This window comes from Melanotaenia boesemani, chromosome 1 (assembly GCF_017639745.1).
Source record: "Melanotaenia boesemani isolate fMelBoe1 chromosome 1, fMelBoe1.pri, whole genome shotgun sequence".
Taxonomy (NCBI): domain Eukaryota; kingdom Metazoa; phylum Chordata; class Actinopteri; order Atheriniformes; family Melanotaeniidae; genus Melanotaenia; species Melanotaenia boesemani.
Window position 1 is genome coordinate 19,366,236 of NC_055682.1, and position 18,001 is coordinate 19,384,236.

At 39.5% G+C, this 18,001-nt stretch overlaps 1 protein-coding gene across 3 annotated transcripts in view; it reads left to right on the forward strand.

The window, feature by feature from the left end:
• Positions 1-18,001, forward strand: part of sox6 (SRY-box transcription factor 6) — a 132,160-nt gene that overhangs the window by 26,359 nt on the left and 87,800 nt on the right. For 2 of the 3 annotated variants that reach the window (XM_041975742.1, XM_041974990.1), the window contains exon 3: positions 3,431-3,481. In XM_041975742.1, the coding sequence (XP_041831676.1) occupies positions 3,447-3,481 (35 nt within the window). In that variant the 5' untranslated portion in view covers positions 3,431-3,446. Of the gene's footprint in view, positions 1-3,398; positions 3,482-18,001 lie in introns of all 3 variants that reach the window. The other variant, XM_041974231.1, reaches the window with a different exon arrangement.

Below are 18,001 nucleotides of genomic sequence, written 5' to 3' on the forward strand. Positions count from 1 at the left end.
CATGTTTTTGCAGTGTGTGCGTATGTAATGGGGGGGGGGGGGGGTCATTGGGACACCATTGCCATTATTAAAGGAAACATAAGGTGTCTGTGTGTGACTGTATTGCACATAAGGTGTGTATGCATACAGTGTGTGTCAGCGTGTTAGACCAGGTATCACTGTTTTTTTTTTGTTTTTTTTTTTCCGTGGGTGTTGGTGTAAAGCAGGGCCCCCACCCCCACACCTTTCAATCGCCTTTTTCCCAAACCAATCATACCTTTTCACACATAGTACTGCACTGCTGAGAGCATTGAGAGACTTATTTAATTAGATTATCATCAGCAGTCTTTAGCTCATCACTTCAACTTGCATAAGGACACAAGTGACAGATGTTGGGGAACAATAAGCCTTTGATTAATGTGTATCAATAATAATGCTACTAATAATATTATTAATGCAAATTTTCTTAACTGAGCTTTAAAAGAAAACAAAAAGAAGAATTCTAAACATGAGGCCAGAAAATAAACACAATTTACTGAACTTTGGAGTTTGGTTAAAACCGTACAACTGTAATTGATTTGGTGTGTGAATGTAGGCTCGGTCACAGAACAGAGGGCTCACAGCCGTGGCGTCATGGTTGAGGCGAAGAGAGCACGGCTTTGTGAGAGGTGGGTGGGTCACCCTGTGACTCAGAAGGGTGAGGCGTTAACATGGCCGCCTGGCCTTCAGGGATTAAAGTCCCCCCCCCCTCCCCACACCATTTTCCTTACCTCCCACATCCTGCAGGGTTAATAACTGCCATTTTGGATCCATGCAGCAGGAGCAAATTCACTCTCAATCACTTTGGAACAACTGAGCAATAAGCCACCAGTTAGGCTGCCACTGCAGTGTCTCTGCAGGCCGGTCTACTTCATAAGCTTGTTTCCACTCAGTACAATTATGTTTTGAGCTCTGGTTCATTGGTCTTCATAAGGTTGTAGTCCCTGGATCTGTCCGGACTTTTATTCTCTGTATTCTGTCTGGATACATTACCTCACGTGGGTTTCTTTAAAACATATACCAAGTAGACTTGGACATAGCAACTGGTAGGATCTATGGAGTGGAGTTCTGTGTCTCGCTGCGGGCCGCACACTACGTGAGCCTGTTAATAACTGAGGACTGAGAGTGGCGTCTCGTGCCAAGACCCACATGGCTGCTGGCGGTGCATTAAATCAGCAGTCAATTTGACTGGAAGTTTGAAATCTGGGCTAGGTAAAAGGGGATGTGCTGAAGCTGTGTTAATAGCTAGCTTGTTGTCCATATGGTACTGCTTTAATAGAGCACATTTGTTGCAGATGGTGGGAGACTTGGTTAAGCAGTGGCAGGTTTTGGCAGAAGCTTATTCTTCAAAAGGGATGCTGTGCTGCTCAGACTGGTCCAGGCCAACATGGGGATGTCTATCCTCCCTGTTTCTCTGCCCTTGAATGGTGGCAGAACCTTAATTGACAAGACATTCTTTGTGTGTATGTATGTGTGCATGTATGTTCAGAGAAGAGCAAAGACAATGTGGTTCAATCACTTTTTCCTTAGTTTGGGCATTTGCTCTCCAAACCGCACCTTTGCTTTCTTAGTCTATGTTCAGTTGTTTCTGACCACAATGGAACCGTAGACAGCAGGCACAGCTGAGGAAACACAAGCAGAGTGAAACAAGGGTTGTGGAATACAACCAAAGATAAAGATAGAAACTGAGCATGGCCTAATCTTTTTTTTATTTGCTTTCCTGCAAGCCAGCTGAAGGAGACACAGATTCAGATGATTAAAAAGTACATTTTGTTCATTCTGTCTTCTGTGCTTGCAAAATAAGTTTTTATTTAAAATCCAAAACATTTTAAGAACAAAATCTGTTTGTGTATGTTGGAGATACTGTTTGCATTAGCTTCAAGTTTAGATGGGATTAATATTTGTGTTGATAATTGTTTTGGTTTGTGTGTGTGTCTGCTACAGAGTATGTGTGCTTTTTACACTCAGAGAAGTGAGGAGACACGCTTGATCTGCTCTGCACTGTTTGACGGCTGTTTTCTCACGTTGTCACTGACTTGGTGTGCTGTGGCATGGTGATGGTATTATGTGCGCTGGGCCCAACTGAGTGGAGAAAAGAGCAGAGCTGCAGTACCCCTGGCTATGCCACTCCCGCCTCCCCAGACACCTTATTGTGAGAAAAGTCTCAGCTGAGCCCTCTGGGCCTTGTGGATCCACAGCCTCGCTAAGTGCTGGCCAGACTGAAAGGCACAGTGTCCTTGGGCCCAGCTCATTCTTTCCATTCTCTCAGAGGCTTTGTCTCGTAAGCCAAGAGAGCAGGAGGGGGGGAATGCCAAATTACACCCATGTCACTAAAACTTAAGGTGTTTAAGAGCTGAGATATCATTTGGCTGTTGTGTTTTCTTTTATTTTTATAATGAAGAAGAGGGAATATGAAAGAGTTAAAAAATACTCTTTTTCTTCTCAATGGTAGTAATTTTCTCAGCAAGAATTTAGGTGTGACTTTTATAGTTCCTGAACTTAAAGTAATAAAAAGACAGGAGAGAGATTATAAGTTGAGTTGAAATGGTGTAATACAAAGCCAGAAATATTTTTGCACTATATTTTTGCCATATTTGAGAAGTTTCAAATAAGGCTCATTGAAAGAAACATTTAAATTTCAACCAGTGAAAAACATTCCACTAACAAATCTGTTCTTTAAACTTCTGATCCTTTTTACCACTTAAAAAAAGCAAGTTGCACATGCAAGTCCTAATCAATTTTCAGCCAGTCTTAACACAATAAAATTGGTATATTACACAGACCAGTAACATAGCCTAATGGAAACCTGTTGTAAGTCAATTTTAGCCATGTGTCTCCAGTGTTTTGTGGGTAAGGCTTCTGAACGACCCATGCAAGTGGTGACATCATGACCACATCCTTTTGCCTCATTGGTGCTGCGATTCCCAGCTTGGGTCCCTTGCGGCTGAGCTCCCAGAAGCCACAGCAGCCTCGCCACACATGGGCTGCAGCTGGACCACCGCCGGCTACTCTGAACAGACTGAATCTGTGGTTACAGTTCTAGATGTACATGCGTATATCTGCACTCGGTGGTGGAAATGGGCTGTATAGAGATCAGTAGGCAGAGTTTATTTGATGCAAACATATCATCAGGCTCTCAGTGCAAACCGATGTATGCAAATCCACTCCCTCGATGGAAAGAGGTATAATTAATGATGTCAGTTCATAAAAAGAGAGGATGGGTTCCTAGTCATATTTCTGCTTTAATTAAAGACATAAGACCTTGTATAAGAGGAAGATGTATGATGTGCTTTTCTTTCTTTCTTTCATTTCCTCTTTCTTTCTTCCCCTCTTCCCCTCTTTCTCCCTGCTCTTCTTTTCGATTATTACCCATTTCATAGTGAAAATGGTTTTCTGTGATTTTTCCTGCCAGAACCCCACCTGCTGACATGGAGGGCTTTCTTCGTAGCAGCTTTTTACTGAGGTTAGTTTCATTTCCGTTGTTGCCATTTAGGGTCACAGGTTGGGCAGGGGTGGTAGTGGGCTCAAAGGGGATACACTTTGACACATTGCTAACTGTGGACTTTGTCCTGTGTGTGTGTGTGCACGTGTTTGCGTGTGCGCATGTGTTTTATTTCTGAACACTATCAAATGAGTTTAATCATATCTGCCTAAACTCTGTTGTGATTGTGCTCATGTAGTGTGTGGTTGAGTAGCATGCCTTGAATCAGACTGAAAGCACACATCAACAACTTGAAGTTCATGAGTTGTCCCCCTCTCCACCCTCTCTTTTTTTTCATCCTATAATTTCACAACTTTAACAGCCTGCAAGTCAGGCTCTCTATCTTTATACTGCATGTTCTTGTCTGACCACTCTCCTCATCTGCCCTCCTTATTTCAGGGATGTTGGGTTGAGGTAATCGCTGGCATATCAGTATTGTGATGTACTGTTGTTTGCTATTGTGTTCTGTGTTTGTGCTCAACCCTAATGTAAAAATATTCTTATATTTTTTTCTTTACCCTTCCTATGATTCTAATTAAAAATTTGTGCTGTCATTAGACACAGAGGAAGTAAATAAGCAAGCTTATTTACCATTGGCTCCTTTCCTAGTCAACCACCTTCTCTAGGCTCCAGTGTTGCTCCCTAATTAGGGTTGGCTCATTAAAAGCCACAGCAGCAGCATCTGCCTTTCAAAGCTGCTGTCAGCCAAACTTTACTAAAGCTAATGAATCCTCTTTGATTTCTTTTTCAAAAGGTCACTTATTTGATTAAATTAACCACATTTTTTTCTCTCTCAGAACTGTTGGGGGCATTTTAAAAAGAAAAGACAATTTGATACCATCACTATTGCTGGTCAAAATGTCCTTCAGGAATTCAATAGTAAAATCTTTTGCCTATTTGAAATGATTTTATTTATCTTCAGAATTCAGACAGATGCAGTTCCACATTTATAACCTTAAGAAAAACAAACAAAAAAAAAAACTTCAAAAGCTAATTTCACTCCTTGCTTTGACAGAGGGGTATTAAATCCTACAGAATAACCATGTTTGAAGTTATATTCACAAGGACATTTTTCATATATACAACTTTGTGAGCCGTAACTGTTTCTTTTTTATTTAAATTCAATACCACAACTGGGAAAGCAATTCATCACTTTGGTATAAATATTGTGTATTTAGTATTTTTTCAGAAATACCTGATATACTGTTTGCTGCTTCAAACAAATAAATATGTAATGCAAAATTGTACAGTATCTGTTTTATCTTTCTGGGCATGGCACCAATTTATTTGGTGTGGTATATCTACTACAGTCTGACAGGAGTTGTTCAGGCATACAGCATGTTAAATTTTTGAAAGCACTCTGCCATGGCTCATTTTAGTTTTTTTTTTTTTTTTTTTGGGGAGTAATGCTGCAAAGTGGATGACAGCATTTTCACTCTCACCACCTGTCGATACCAGTTTGGTGGATAACTAGCTATGTTAAAGATGAACTGTGGCAGGATGTGTGTGGGATAGTGAAGAAGGACAGGCAGTGGCATATCTGAGTGAAATCTCAACATCCAATCTCACATCTTGAAAAAGAAGATGGAGAAAGAAAAGATTACCTTGCGCTTACTGTTTCTCAACTAGTTTCTTTTGTTCTTGTAGCTGTGAGAAATGACTGATTATTCTAAGTAAACACATTATTAAATTCCTTATCCACATCCCTCTGTCAATGTCTGTTTTAATTAGACAGCAGCAGAAAGATATCACGCACGCTGGCTGAGGCCTCCACAATCAGGCCAAGATTAAAGGCAGGCTTTGCTTCAGGGTTAGCACTTTTGCTTTGATAAGACATGTGTCCCGGAGTGGGCAGTGGGCTGTGGGGTGGGGAGGGTTGAAAAGGGTAGAAACAAGCTGATAGACTTTTTTCTAGTGAAGAATCCCACTTTTTTTGGTGAGGGGGCAAAGGGGGCTCTCTGAAGATTCTGCTCCAATATGCATTTGTTGTTAACGTTTTATGCTACACCTCATATCACAGGAGCACACCAGATGGGTTTGCCATTCATGTAATGAGTCATTAGTTTCCTTGTGAGTCAGATGTAAGGATAGTTTTAGTAGCTGCTTTTATTTTTAACAATCTCTGCATCCTAATAGCACCTGATACAAAGCCTCTGTGACAAAAATGTCAAACTTAAATGATAAATTTCTAAACCCTTTATCACACACAATTCAAAGCTTTTGTTTTGTGAGGTGACAACTGTTTAAAATTCTCAATTTCCATAACTTCTGCAAAAGTTTTCAGCATTAAAGTATACAGTGTACACAGTGTCTTTAATAGACAATCATTTGTGATGGTAAGCCTCTCTTTGTTGAAAAGATGTGCTTTCATTTTACATCAATTTTTCATATGTTTATGAAAGACTTTTAAAAGGTTTTTGTTTGTGTAGTCATAGCAACCAGGAAAATGAGAGTATGTGCAAAAGAAAGGGGAAGGAACCAAATGCAGACATGTGAACAGAGAGAAGAAAAGATAAGCACTGATAAAGAAAGATGTCTTCAGAGCTGGTTGACTCCCAGTAGGCAGGACCTCCCTCTACATTTCTGCCATTATTTGATGTAATGAAAGGAGAAAGTGTGTAACATTGAGATTGTTAATTAATTTAGTCTAACAAGATGAAGATAAATGAAACCCACTGAAGGTTGACTAGGCTAAGGGGCCCACTTACATTCCTTCTACCCTCAAGCCCCATTTCGCTTCCCTTCTTTACAATGGAGCACAGCTATAAGCTGCAGCACCATGTTTGTACAACCCCACTGAGCTTTCAACCTGCAGGTTTACATACGAACCTTACTGGTAAAATATTTAATCGTTTTTCCTCTGCTGTTTTCAGTCTACTTGCTGGGAGATTTTAATTTCCAGATGGCTGAACTAAACTGCATTTGTAATGAAGTTAGTTTTGGACCACAGATATGCAATTATCTAATTGAACCGTCTTGTTAGATAAAACTCAGTTGACATACTTGATGTGAACTAGAGTGACTCTTTAAATATATGTGGTGGTCAAGTATAAACACATTAGTCTTTCAAGAACACCCTATAGTTTCCTGACGGACTGCAAACGCACCTTTTATTATCCTCTGCAGGAGATCAGTTTTATGTTCCTGGAATGGATTGAGGTTATAATAAATGGCCCTTCTCCAAAGCGACTCTATGGCCCCCACAGATGAGCCTGTGTGACTCTGAGCTTTTCACCATATGAATGGGTCTTCTCTAATGTGGCCTGGGGACTTTTTGAGCAGCAAGACAGACAAAAAGCAAAAAGGACATTTTTCTACAAAGTCAGACAGTTTTCTTCATCCACAACCAAATCAGTAGTCTATCAAGCTCCTTGCTCAGTGGCCACTTTGTACAGGATCATGAAGGCAGCACAGAGCAATCATTATGGCATCCATTCTTTGCTCCCTTAGTTCTCAAGTCACCCACAATGGGTTGTTGATTGTATGGAAAACACCAGAACAATTATGTCCTCTGTTTTGGTGGCAGTGCAGCGTTTTAAAGTGCAATCCTCTATAATGGCCTCATTATTGTTATTCTTGGAGCAGGCCTTAGGACGAAGAAGTAGCTGCTTGCAGTATGCCATCATTTCGTAAATTTCGATTAGCTCATCATGCTGTCTCCTGGCAAACAGAATCGTAGCTAATTAAAAGAGAGTGAGGGCTCTTGCCTGTGACTTAAAAAGTACCACTCGATACACTGTAATATGAAAGAAATGGTAAAAAAAAGAAAACGAAGAGGATTAGAGCCGTTACCCTGGTAACTCCAACTTCCATTTTTAAGAGAACAATGAATTTGTGTTTCTCCACCACCTATGCTTGAAAAACAGAAAGCGGGGTGGTGTGTGTACTGAAAGGACAAGACCCTTTTTAAACAACAAAGTAGGATTCAGGTCTAATAGACTCTTCTGTGGACGTTGTTAGGTGAGACCACTGGGGGATAGTGGACCATAGAGGTCAATGGGTAATCCTAGGACAGTGAAGGTTGTCTGACATTTTTACAATAGCAGTTTGTTTCCTGAGTTTATGTTTCTGCTTGAATCTATAGGTCTGCTCAGAAATAACAAGTCAAGTTTGGCTATTTTATGAAAAATTGTAAAAGAAAATTAGATTGTTGGGAAAAGCTGCCCATAAAAAGTCTCCTTGCGATTAGGGAAGTTACATGACACACACTTCCTCCGCTCTCGACAGAAACGAGATGCCAAGTTTGATAACTTGTCAGAAGCTGTTCCAGCTGTCTTTTTATTGGCAAATAATGCTGATTCTGCATTGCTTTCTGACCTCTGAACTATGTAAGAAACAATATAAACTCATACATTAACCTTAAAAGCTCTTAATATTTAAGCTAATTAGCGTCAACTTTCACTTACAGCTGCAAAATGCAATTTTCCAGTACACTGGAATCAGTTTATTCTCTAGTAAACTGATATAACATAAATGTTTTGGCCTAAGCCTTGAAGACGTTGAGATAGAAAATAATGAATTGTCATAATAGCTGTACTCCTAAAATTTAAATAATTTTCTTTGGCTCTGTTGGCTCATAGAGGGACACTCCAGCTCTTAAATGCTGCTAAGTTAGAATGATCCATGACTACAGAAGAACCGTATGTGTTTCTCTTTAAGTTTTATGTCCCCTTATTACAGCTGCAATACGTCTGTTCACATTAAGCTTATTTATGGCTGAGGCCAGTGTAACAGCAGTACAGGTTAATGAATTTGGCATCACTAATTAAACCTTATTGAAAGATGAATATGAATCCTGTGGTCCAGACAGACAGCAGGGAAAGGGGGCAGAGAGAAAGATGGGACAGAGGACTTTGTAATCTTTTTTTTTCTCACTTCTTGTGATGGGTTATATTGACAAGTAAAACATGAGAAGTGAAGGTGAAGACACTGTTTGAGGTGAGATGGAGGACAGTGTTGTTTCAGTACAATGGCTCATGAACTATATTTAGCCTAAATGTCTGTGAAAAAGAAACTTTTCAAAGTATTGCACAAATCTAAACAATTTTGTTGAAAATAATTCTTTATGTTTAAAAGCAAAGACATGCAACTTGACTTTTTATTTGTTGCACTGGACATGAGTAAATGAACAGCTAAAGCTATAGGACCCTCATATAAACGGAGGATCCTTCTGTTCAACAGAACATATATGTCATTTTTCACACAAGCTGTAACTTTAGTCGCCCCTTGAGCACACGAATTTAAAGGCCCCAGTATATGCACATAGACAGGGATAATGGTGACAGTTTAGGATCTTGAGTAGTTGAGTGAACCAGACTACCAAGCACAAAGATTTAAGTTTGTTCATTTGTTTGTAAATTTAATTTAATTTGTTCATTTTCTTGATTTCTGATTTTGCTAAAGAAAAACAAGATCCACATTTTCTTTAGATTTTGCATGCTTGTCTTTACTGCTAAAGGCATTTATAAAAATGCACTCTTTCAAGAGATCAAGCCATGATTTGTTTAGAGGGAAGTGCCGGATTGAGTGACACCTAGTGGCATAATTGTAGGTTGCAAATAAATGAAGAACTCACCACCAACTTCAAAGTGTGTAGGAGAAACGGGTAAAAAAAGAAATAAAAGTTTAGATGAAATCTTATTTTCAGGATGTCCAAACATACACACACACCCCCCACACACATACACTTATATATAATATAGAACAGCATTCTCAGTTTCAAAGCTACTTAAGTAACTGGGGACACTCAAATTTTCACTGCCTTGTGTAACTGAAAACGTAACAAAAGACAAAGAGAAAACCGCAGATGATTATTGAAAGGAAAAAAAATGAAAGAAGCAAAAACGAAGCTCTGGTTTGATGAGTTTGTGATGATAGTGTACATGTCAATAAAAACAAAAACATTTAAATACTCAAACTTTTCTCTTTCCTCCCTTCTGATTTAAAGCTCTTCCCCCTCCTGTGTGTTTAAGCTTGTAAATGGATTACAGAGATTTTTTTTAAGCTTGTTTAAATGATTAGTGTGAAGAATTCCTACATTTATGCATTTTGTCATTGGCTTCTTTCAATCTAATTTTTCCTGCCACTCTTTCTCTCCCTCTGTTACACTCTCACCAACGCCTCTACACTCCATGTCTGACATACTCTCCCTGAGAGCTAAGCCTTTCAATTTAGATTTCAATTATCATGTTAGTTTTGTGATTAGACTTTAGTCCTCCAGGAATCAGACCTCTCTGCTCCTCTCTATTCCACTCTATTCCACTTCCCCTGCAATCACATCCCATCTGATGAATTGCGCATATAATTACGGAAGTTATTGAATATGCAGATCACTGCTTACTCTTGGTGTGCAGTTCATGCATCAGCTCTAACTGTATCAAACAAGGGTCTCTGATAAAGACCCACTCTGATATTAAGAGAGGGCTAATGTATGATTTTAGTCAGAGGTAATAGACACCTCAAAAGCTGAATTAGAACAGAGCAACGCAACCGTGTGTGTGTGTGTGTGTGTGTGTGTGTGTGTGCATGTGCATGTACCTTAAACACAGAGTTGGCTCTGGGCAGTCAGCTCTGCTCTTAAACCAGCACAGCACGGACCAGTCTGAGATGCCAGCCAGCTCGTGCACAAGGTGTTTATGAATCAACCAAAATGAGGTATTTCCCCTATGTTACAGTAAGTTGCTACCATCATCTTACTCGCTGTCTGATGATGCAATTCCTTAGAGGTTCTCAAGAGAGGGAGCAAAGCACTTTACAGGCACACCCACAGGAGGAAATGTGGGAAATGTTTAAACTTTTGATAGCTTTTAGAGAGCTTTCTTAAAACCTGGCTTGCAAGTGAAGAGAAAAAAGGTTTTTCATGCTAGAATGTTTTGCATTTTGCTGTCAAAATACTGGAGATATGTTATGTGCTATTCAGTAGCTCCAAAAAAAAAACAATTTTTTGCCGTTTCCACAAAAAGCTGTCCATGTAGAATTTTTCAGCTTAAGCTTCACACACAATTGTGAATGCAGAGAAAGAGGAAACCACGTCTTGTATTTTTAGCTTGCGCTATATTGATGTAGCTGCCATTTATAGCTGATATGCCTTACTGGGGGCTGCCCTGCTGACATCAGATAGAGGGTTTATAGGCTGTCAGAGAATGAATAACGCTATGCCCAGTACACAAATATGCAAACAAATAAATAAATAGCTACTTTAAACATCACATTTTGCAGTAAATGTAATGTAAAATAAAACATTGTTAATATGAACATTAGAATGGCATATGAAAGCATTCTAGTGCTCAGATATTTTGTTTCATGGTGCTAAGATACTTTGGAGTACTTGGTCTAATAGGTTTGGACATATTTACAACAATTCTAATATAAAAAGGAGGTCAAAAAGGTAACTTGAACTTTGTTAAATGGGATTAAAAAGGACTTCAATTAGCATATTAAGTCTGACTAGGTGGTCAAGGCATTAACACAAGATGCACAACTTTTTGAATGTGCTTGTGTGCAATGATAAATATGTCAGTGGTCTGTCAAATGGAAAAAGTGAATTATTTACTGAAGTGGCTGATGAAATCTGACTGCCTTTTACTGTAAAGAGTGTGTTGCAAGTGCATCGACCTTTGTCAGGTTCCATCTATTGTTTGCAGACTGGTTACACACTCCAGAGGCTGTGAAAGACACATCTGCTACCTTTAGCTCCATGGAGAGCAGATAGACAGGGTTGAGGGTTAGGTGTGTGTGTGTGTGTGTGTGTGTGTGTGTGTGTGTGTGTGTGTGTGTGTGTGCATGCTGATGGGGTCCTCAGCTACCCTGTCGCACAGCTAAGCTAAAGTCCCTATCCTCAAATATTTGTCTGTCCTTCACTCCCTATTTGCTGTCCATTCTGTTTGCTGTGTTTATTAAAATCTATGTCAGGCAGATTGATAGTTTCCCAGTAGGTTTCTTTTACATAATTCCTGTAAAAGTTTAGTGTTTCTATGAGAAAATGACACTAATTTGTTTATTTAATTGTACATAGAATTTCTGTTTATAAAAAATCTGACACATTAGCTAAGTTTGATATCAACATGAAATATGACAGCAAGAATTGTTGTTTGATACTACTGGAGTGTAAATCTGTTGATCAGATGTACAGAAGCATGAACATTAAATGCATAATCCATATTTGTTTAATGTATTTTTGATTGATTTCATTATTGAGATCCCAAGTGTGGTCAGAAGTTATTAGGCACAAAGGGCCTCTTTGTGTGAATGAAGTCCTGAGTTGAAATGGAGGAGTAGTTTGAGATTACCAGATTATTTCCTACTAGCCCAGTGAGTGAGTCGAGCTGCAGCCCTGCTCCGTGGTGAGCTGGGCCTGAGCATAATGAGTGTGGTGGCAGGGAACCACAACAGAGCCGGGGCAGAGGCTGCCTGAGAACCAGAGGCCTGTGGACCACAGCCAAACACACATACACACACACACACCCATTCTGCTGCACACTTGTGGCTTTTTAAGAAAGCAATTTAGTTAATGATTTAATTTTGAGACCCTGATATGATGCATGTGTTTTATAAGGAAGCCAGCAAAGAAAAAAAAAAAAAAAAGAAGAAACTACCAGAAAAAAGATATTGCTAAACACACGCTTCCTCTTGCAACCACAGAAAAAATAACATACAACTGGAGGTAATGTGGCATTTGTTGTAAACACAGCACAAAAAAAAAAAAAAAAAAAAGAAACACTTTGGTAATAGACTGTTTTAGGTACAGTTTAACATTTTGTGGCACACATACTGTTTGTTCTTTCCTAATCTGAGTATTCAGACTCATGGTGAGCAGCAGGCTGGTGAGGCATTTTGTGTTTCAGTCAGCGTTTAATCCACTACAGTGCATTCCTCCTCGTTGTAGAATTTCAGTACATTTTTCTGTTCAACCATGTCTGTCAGCTCTCTGATTTTATTAGTGCAATGTTTCACATTCATTTAGTCAGGTTTCCTTGGTGCCGCCCCATGAATGAAACCATTTTAGCTTTTCTAAAAAAGCAGCTTGTACATGTCTTCTGTGAACCAAATTTTTGGGCAATTACCCAGATCAGTGGCCGGGGCTTCTGGTTTTGCTCGTCAGATCTCATTTTATTCCAGTTTCTCTGTCTTTCTCTGTATCAGTTGTCAATCAGGCACTGTAACTTTTAACCACCTCCAAACAGAGCTGGGTGCCAACCATTCATTTAGTCCTGCACTTTTGCCTGGCTCCTTCCATCCAACCTGTCAGAATGACACACACTGTTGACCATGCTTTCTATTCAGCCCTGGCAAATTAATTGGTTTCAGTGGCTTAAATCAGCAATCAATGTCAGTTTCCCAGCATAATAAGCCTTAATCATAAATCTTTGAGGTGTGGCTTGCCTGACCCCTAGTCATCATGGCTCAGCTAGATGGTCTCATCTGGGTGGAGCAAATGAGCTACCTCTGTTTTGATTTTCCAATTGACGTGCCACATGAAACATAGCTACTCTCTTGCCACCTTAGCTTTTCTAGCCCTTCTTCTCACAGTCCTTAAAACACACAAGGGCCCAAAGACAAAGAAGGACAAGAGGTTCAGTTTTTACATAAAGGAACTTAGCTTTCCTTTACGTAAAAGTTTTCATTGAGTGGTAATAATTGACTGAGGAATAAGACAACAAAAATTTTGGTTGAAACTCAAAGGACAAGACTTCTGTCCAGCTGTTGCTCCTGAATTGTCCTCCCATTTCAACAGCTTGATTAACTGTTAAAAGGTAATTTTCATTTTCCTCACCAAAGGTTAGGATTAAAAAGTTTAAGAGATGAGACTAAAAGAGAATAAAACTGCTTTACTTTTTTGTAGCAGTTAGAAACATTTTAATCAAGATTTATGAAGTGTTTTATATTCAACAAGGCCATGCTTTTCCTTCTTCCTACAAAATCATTAAAATTTGTCATAGTTCTTGAAAATCTCACTGACTTTCTATGATTATCTTGCTTCTAACATTTTTTTCTTTCTTCTTTTCTCATATCCTGTCCTCTGGGATTTTATTTGTTCTTTTGTTTTTATTCTCATTGTGCCTCTCTTTAGATTTGAGATGCATCCCATCACTAGTGTGCCAGCTCTTCCACTTACTTCTCTGGAAACTGTGCCAGATATTACACTGGACTTGCTGAAGTGCATTCTCTAGTGCACAAAGGAACTTATCTCTATAAATGACAGAGTTAACCTGACTTGAATGGCGCTTTGTTTAACATTTTACAATAAGGGGGCCCCAGTCTATATTTCATTTGTCACCATTGCTTTTCTTTCATTGAACAATGCTCGATTGTTTCCATGAACATTTCAGGTTCCACGAACAGAAGATTTCTGTATTATTGTATTTCTGCCAAATTCCAATCTCTGTTTTCCTTCTCCTGTGCACAAAGGCCTCGTAACTTGCTTTCAACTGCGAGGCAAGCAACAAAATCCACTTTTGCCCACCAAACAGGGTTGTGCTGGTTTGATGCTTAACTTGTGAGATTTGTAGAAGGGCTAACAATACTTGGCTCAGAGAGAAAATTAAAATAAATAAATAACAAGACGATTGTTGCAAAAACTTTTCTTGCAACTGCCATTGCTTTTCAGTGCATTTTCTTAAGTGGTATCCTTGTATGCTCTTCCTCAAGTGAATACATTTTGCTGAGAGAAGGCCAGTAGTGAATTATTTTGGACAGCTATCCTTCATTTTTAAGATCATACGCATGAGTAAACGTTGTGTTGTGTCCTGAGGAACTGAGAGGCTGTTATACCATCAAGCTCTGAGCTAGCGCCCAGGGATCGGAAAAATGGCTAGTGGCACAAGGGAGAGAGGGGAGGAGGAGGAAGAGGAAGGATTCAGTCTGTGAGTGCTCATTGACCCTTCCAGATTAGACAGACAGGGACACTTAAGCACTCTCACACCTGCATCAGCCTTTGCCTTGCGTGGGGGGCAAGGACACCTAGCATGCTCTCACAGCAGCTGCACAAGTGTTTAAAGTGAGATACAAGGTAGTTCCTCCAGTAGCATATTATTGCAAATAATTTACCCTGCAAAGTAATTATCAATTCTCTGCTCAATATGTAAAGTGTGCACTTCAGGTGGCTTGCTTAATTTGCTCTGGATGGCTATCGTCTGAGTGTGGATTTTTACTGTGGCAACTGTGGCAATTTCTAATAGAGATAGTATCAGGAGGGAATGTGAAGTGAGGATGAAGTGCCACCATAATTGAGTTGACTTTTTGCAGGGGAAGGTCAACAGTAATGGAGGAACAATTTCAAGTAATTAATTTAGGCAACTCTCCTGGCTCTGCACAGAAGTTGAAAAAAAAAAATCTAAATTTTTTCAACCATTTAGGATATATTATGTGTTATTACTTTGTCTGCTGATCAGTTTCGATGTTACTGTCTCAAACTAAATGGTAAAGCGCAGCTCCTTTTTTCGTCTTGCTTTAAATTCAGCAAAATCACACAGCAAACAAACAGTGTGCAGCTTACAGCTCGAATTATGGGTTGATCATCTATCCAGTAACCTGGCTGCTGCACAGCGTGGCACAGTCACAATGGAGGGTGATAATTTAATTGTGCTAAATGGAGGATTCCGTGTCAATGCTCTTCCAGCTGGGAGCTGTCAGGTAGTAATATCTCATTATGGCAGGTGAAGAACCCAGAGGAAACCTACCATGACACCTGTTAGAACACGAGGAACCCCTGAAGGGAAACACACAGCTGATTTTCCCACTATTTCTCTCACACATATTCACATACACGTGGTCTCAGGCTCCACTACGACTTTCTATATCTATTTCCAACTCACTCTAAAACAGTTCTTTTTTTTATATAATTTGTTTACAATTTGGTGCACTGAGTAGATTACAAGAACAGTGTATTATGTGGTTGTGTTTTCAACAACTTTTTAATTTTAATGTACGTTTTGAAGTGAAGCACAAAAGGCATTCTTTGAAAACATTTTATATTTTTTAATAAACATTTTGGGTGGATGTCAACACCTTTTTAGAGACTTCAATTTAATGCAGCTGATTACGTAAATGATCAGCTGTTTCCATGTCTCGGAAATAAACTTTGCAAATACTTGACATGAAAGAATAACCATAGCACATCCAGTTTAATAGTATTCTTCCCCATTTTCTTCTGTATATGGCCAATATGACTGGTTTTACTTTTCCTTTCTTACAAAAAAGTTATATTACCAGTTAGAGCCCACATCTCGAAACTTTAACTGTTTAAAAAAAAAAAAAAAAAAAACTCAACACTTCAGGTTTGTTTACCTGACTTGTGTTCCTTTTTTGCCTGTAGACTGACAGCACAAATGTGAACTTTATTGAGTATTTCTTTATTTAAATGAACATATCAGTGTATTTTTAGTGTTAGAATATAAGCTCTCCTATGCATGCAAAGTTTGCAAGAGTACACTGCTACACATTAACAGTTAATACTTTTCTGCCAGCTTTTTTCTTTTAAAGCAATCTTTATCTTTAATAATTTATTTGTTTTTCTGTGCTTGTTCTGTTGATAACATGTGAATACTGGGGCTTGTGATCAAAACCTGAAGGTGCAAGACATCAGCACTGAGCCAGACAAGTGGGTGGGATGGGGTGTTGGGGGAGACGGTGTGGAGTTACTTATCACCATTGTCTATAAAAGGTAAACAGTGTGACAGACCAGATAGAGCGGGTGAAAGACAGTCAGACCCTTTTATGATGAAAGAGGAAATGGGATAGCTGGGGACACATAGCCCAGCAGTCACAAGACCCCTGAGATGAGCAGGGCACAACACCCCTCTAATACTTACCAATTAAGCTGGGGTTGTTTTGCACGATGATGAAACATTATCTGAAGGAACAATTCATGACTCAAAGCATTCCAAGTCATATGAGCCCATGGCTGGAGAACTTAAGTCCTTCAAATGTGCGCAATATTGTGAGCTATATATAGACCAGGTTGCTTTCCTATTTGACCCTTCCTCATCCCTGCTTCAAGTCTACAGAGTGACTGGGGCTTTGTCTTTAAGAAAGATTGCAAGAAGATGGCATGTCATGCACTTTACGTTTACTTTTAGCTGTTTTGTGTGTGTGCGTGTGCGTGTGCGTGTGCGTGTGTGTGTGTGTGTGTGTGTGTGTGTGTGTGTGTGTGTGTGTGCAGCAAAACATGATGAGAATCAGATTAAGTATTTATGTGCTACTTTTTCAGTTCATCATATTTTTCATCTTAAATATGTTAAACTTGCAGCCAAAACTGATTCAATTATTGATGTAAGGTTATTTCAAGAATACACTGCTGATGTACAAACAGGGCTGTTTTGCTGATTTTATTTTCCAAGCAAGTAGGCCAACAGTGTAAACAGTGCTGTTCCGTCATAAAATATGATCAAACACCACTAGCACTGGTCGTACCCAAATTCAGCTGAATTCTACTCTTTATTTCTATTAGGCTTTGTTGTGTCTGTGCTGATATGTTGTATACAAACCCACCTTTTAGATCTCAGAGCTGTGTGATCCCCACTCTAATTATGAGGAATAAAAAACTGTACGTTTGCCCTCAGATATTTTCAGAGAATTATTGCCACACTTCCCCTTTTCCTTTTCAATAAAATGAGGTAGTATTGTATAGGGCTTGTCAGAGGTGGGGGTGGGGCAGAAAGATTTCTCTGCACTCTTTAGCTGCCTGAGCGCAGCCCTCCCAGCACTGCTAATAAATTATTAACTCCTGCTGACAAATACTGTTATGGAGCCTGCTGCAGATCTGTTGCATTCTTTAACAAGATTGCTGTAGACACATGTTACAGGAGGATGGAGTCTCCACTGTTCCCTCTCTTTTTTTCCTTTCTGTCTATCCTCTTCTCTTGCTCACGCCTCAGCAGTTTGACTGATGGCTGGAGACCAAAGTAAAAGTGCCTGAGAGACTGAATATTTTAGTGGTAAAATAATACCACTTGATTTACTGTGTAATACAAAAGCAGTGCTTTGTTTCACTCTCACACTTCATTGAAGATGAGGTGCTTGTTGCGCTCCAGGCTCAAGCTTTTTGGGTGCATGAATAAAAAATATGTCAGAGTCTACGAGATCGGCCTGCTCCCACCACACACACACACACACACACACACACACACACACACACACACACACACACACACACACACACACACACACACACACACACACTCTACTTACTATTACGTGCATGCTCTGAACTTTGCTCTGACTCTTGATTTTCAATTAACAGTACACAATTTTGAGCTCATGTTCTATTTGATATAATTGCAGGAAACAATTTAATGGCTGATTAAAATTGAGGGCAAAGTCCTACTAAAATCACTGTCAACAACACTTCTATGCACAGGAGAGACAGACAGGTAGTCAGGCACCCGTCCACAATTTGGCACTGACATCTTTCTGACTAAGCAAGTATGTTTCTACAGCTGCAGATCCACAACAGATGAACCAGAGCTACCATTGTTAAAGGTACCGTCCACTATGCAGGCTGGC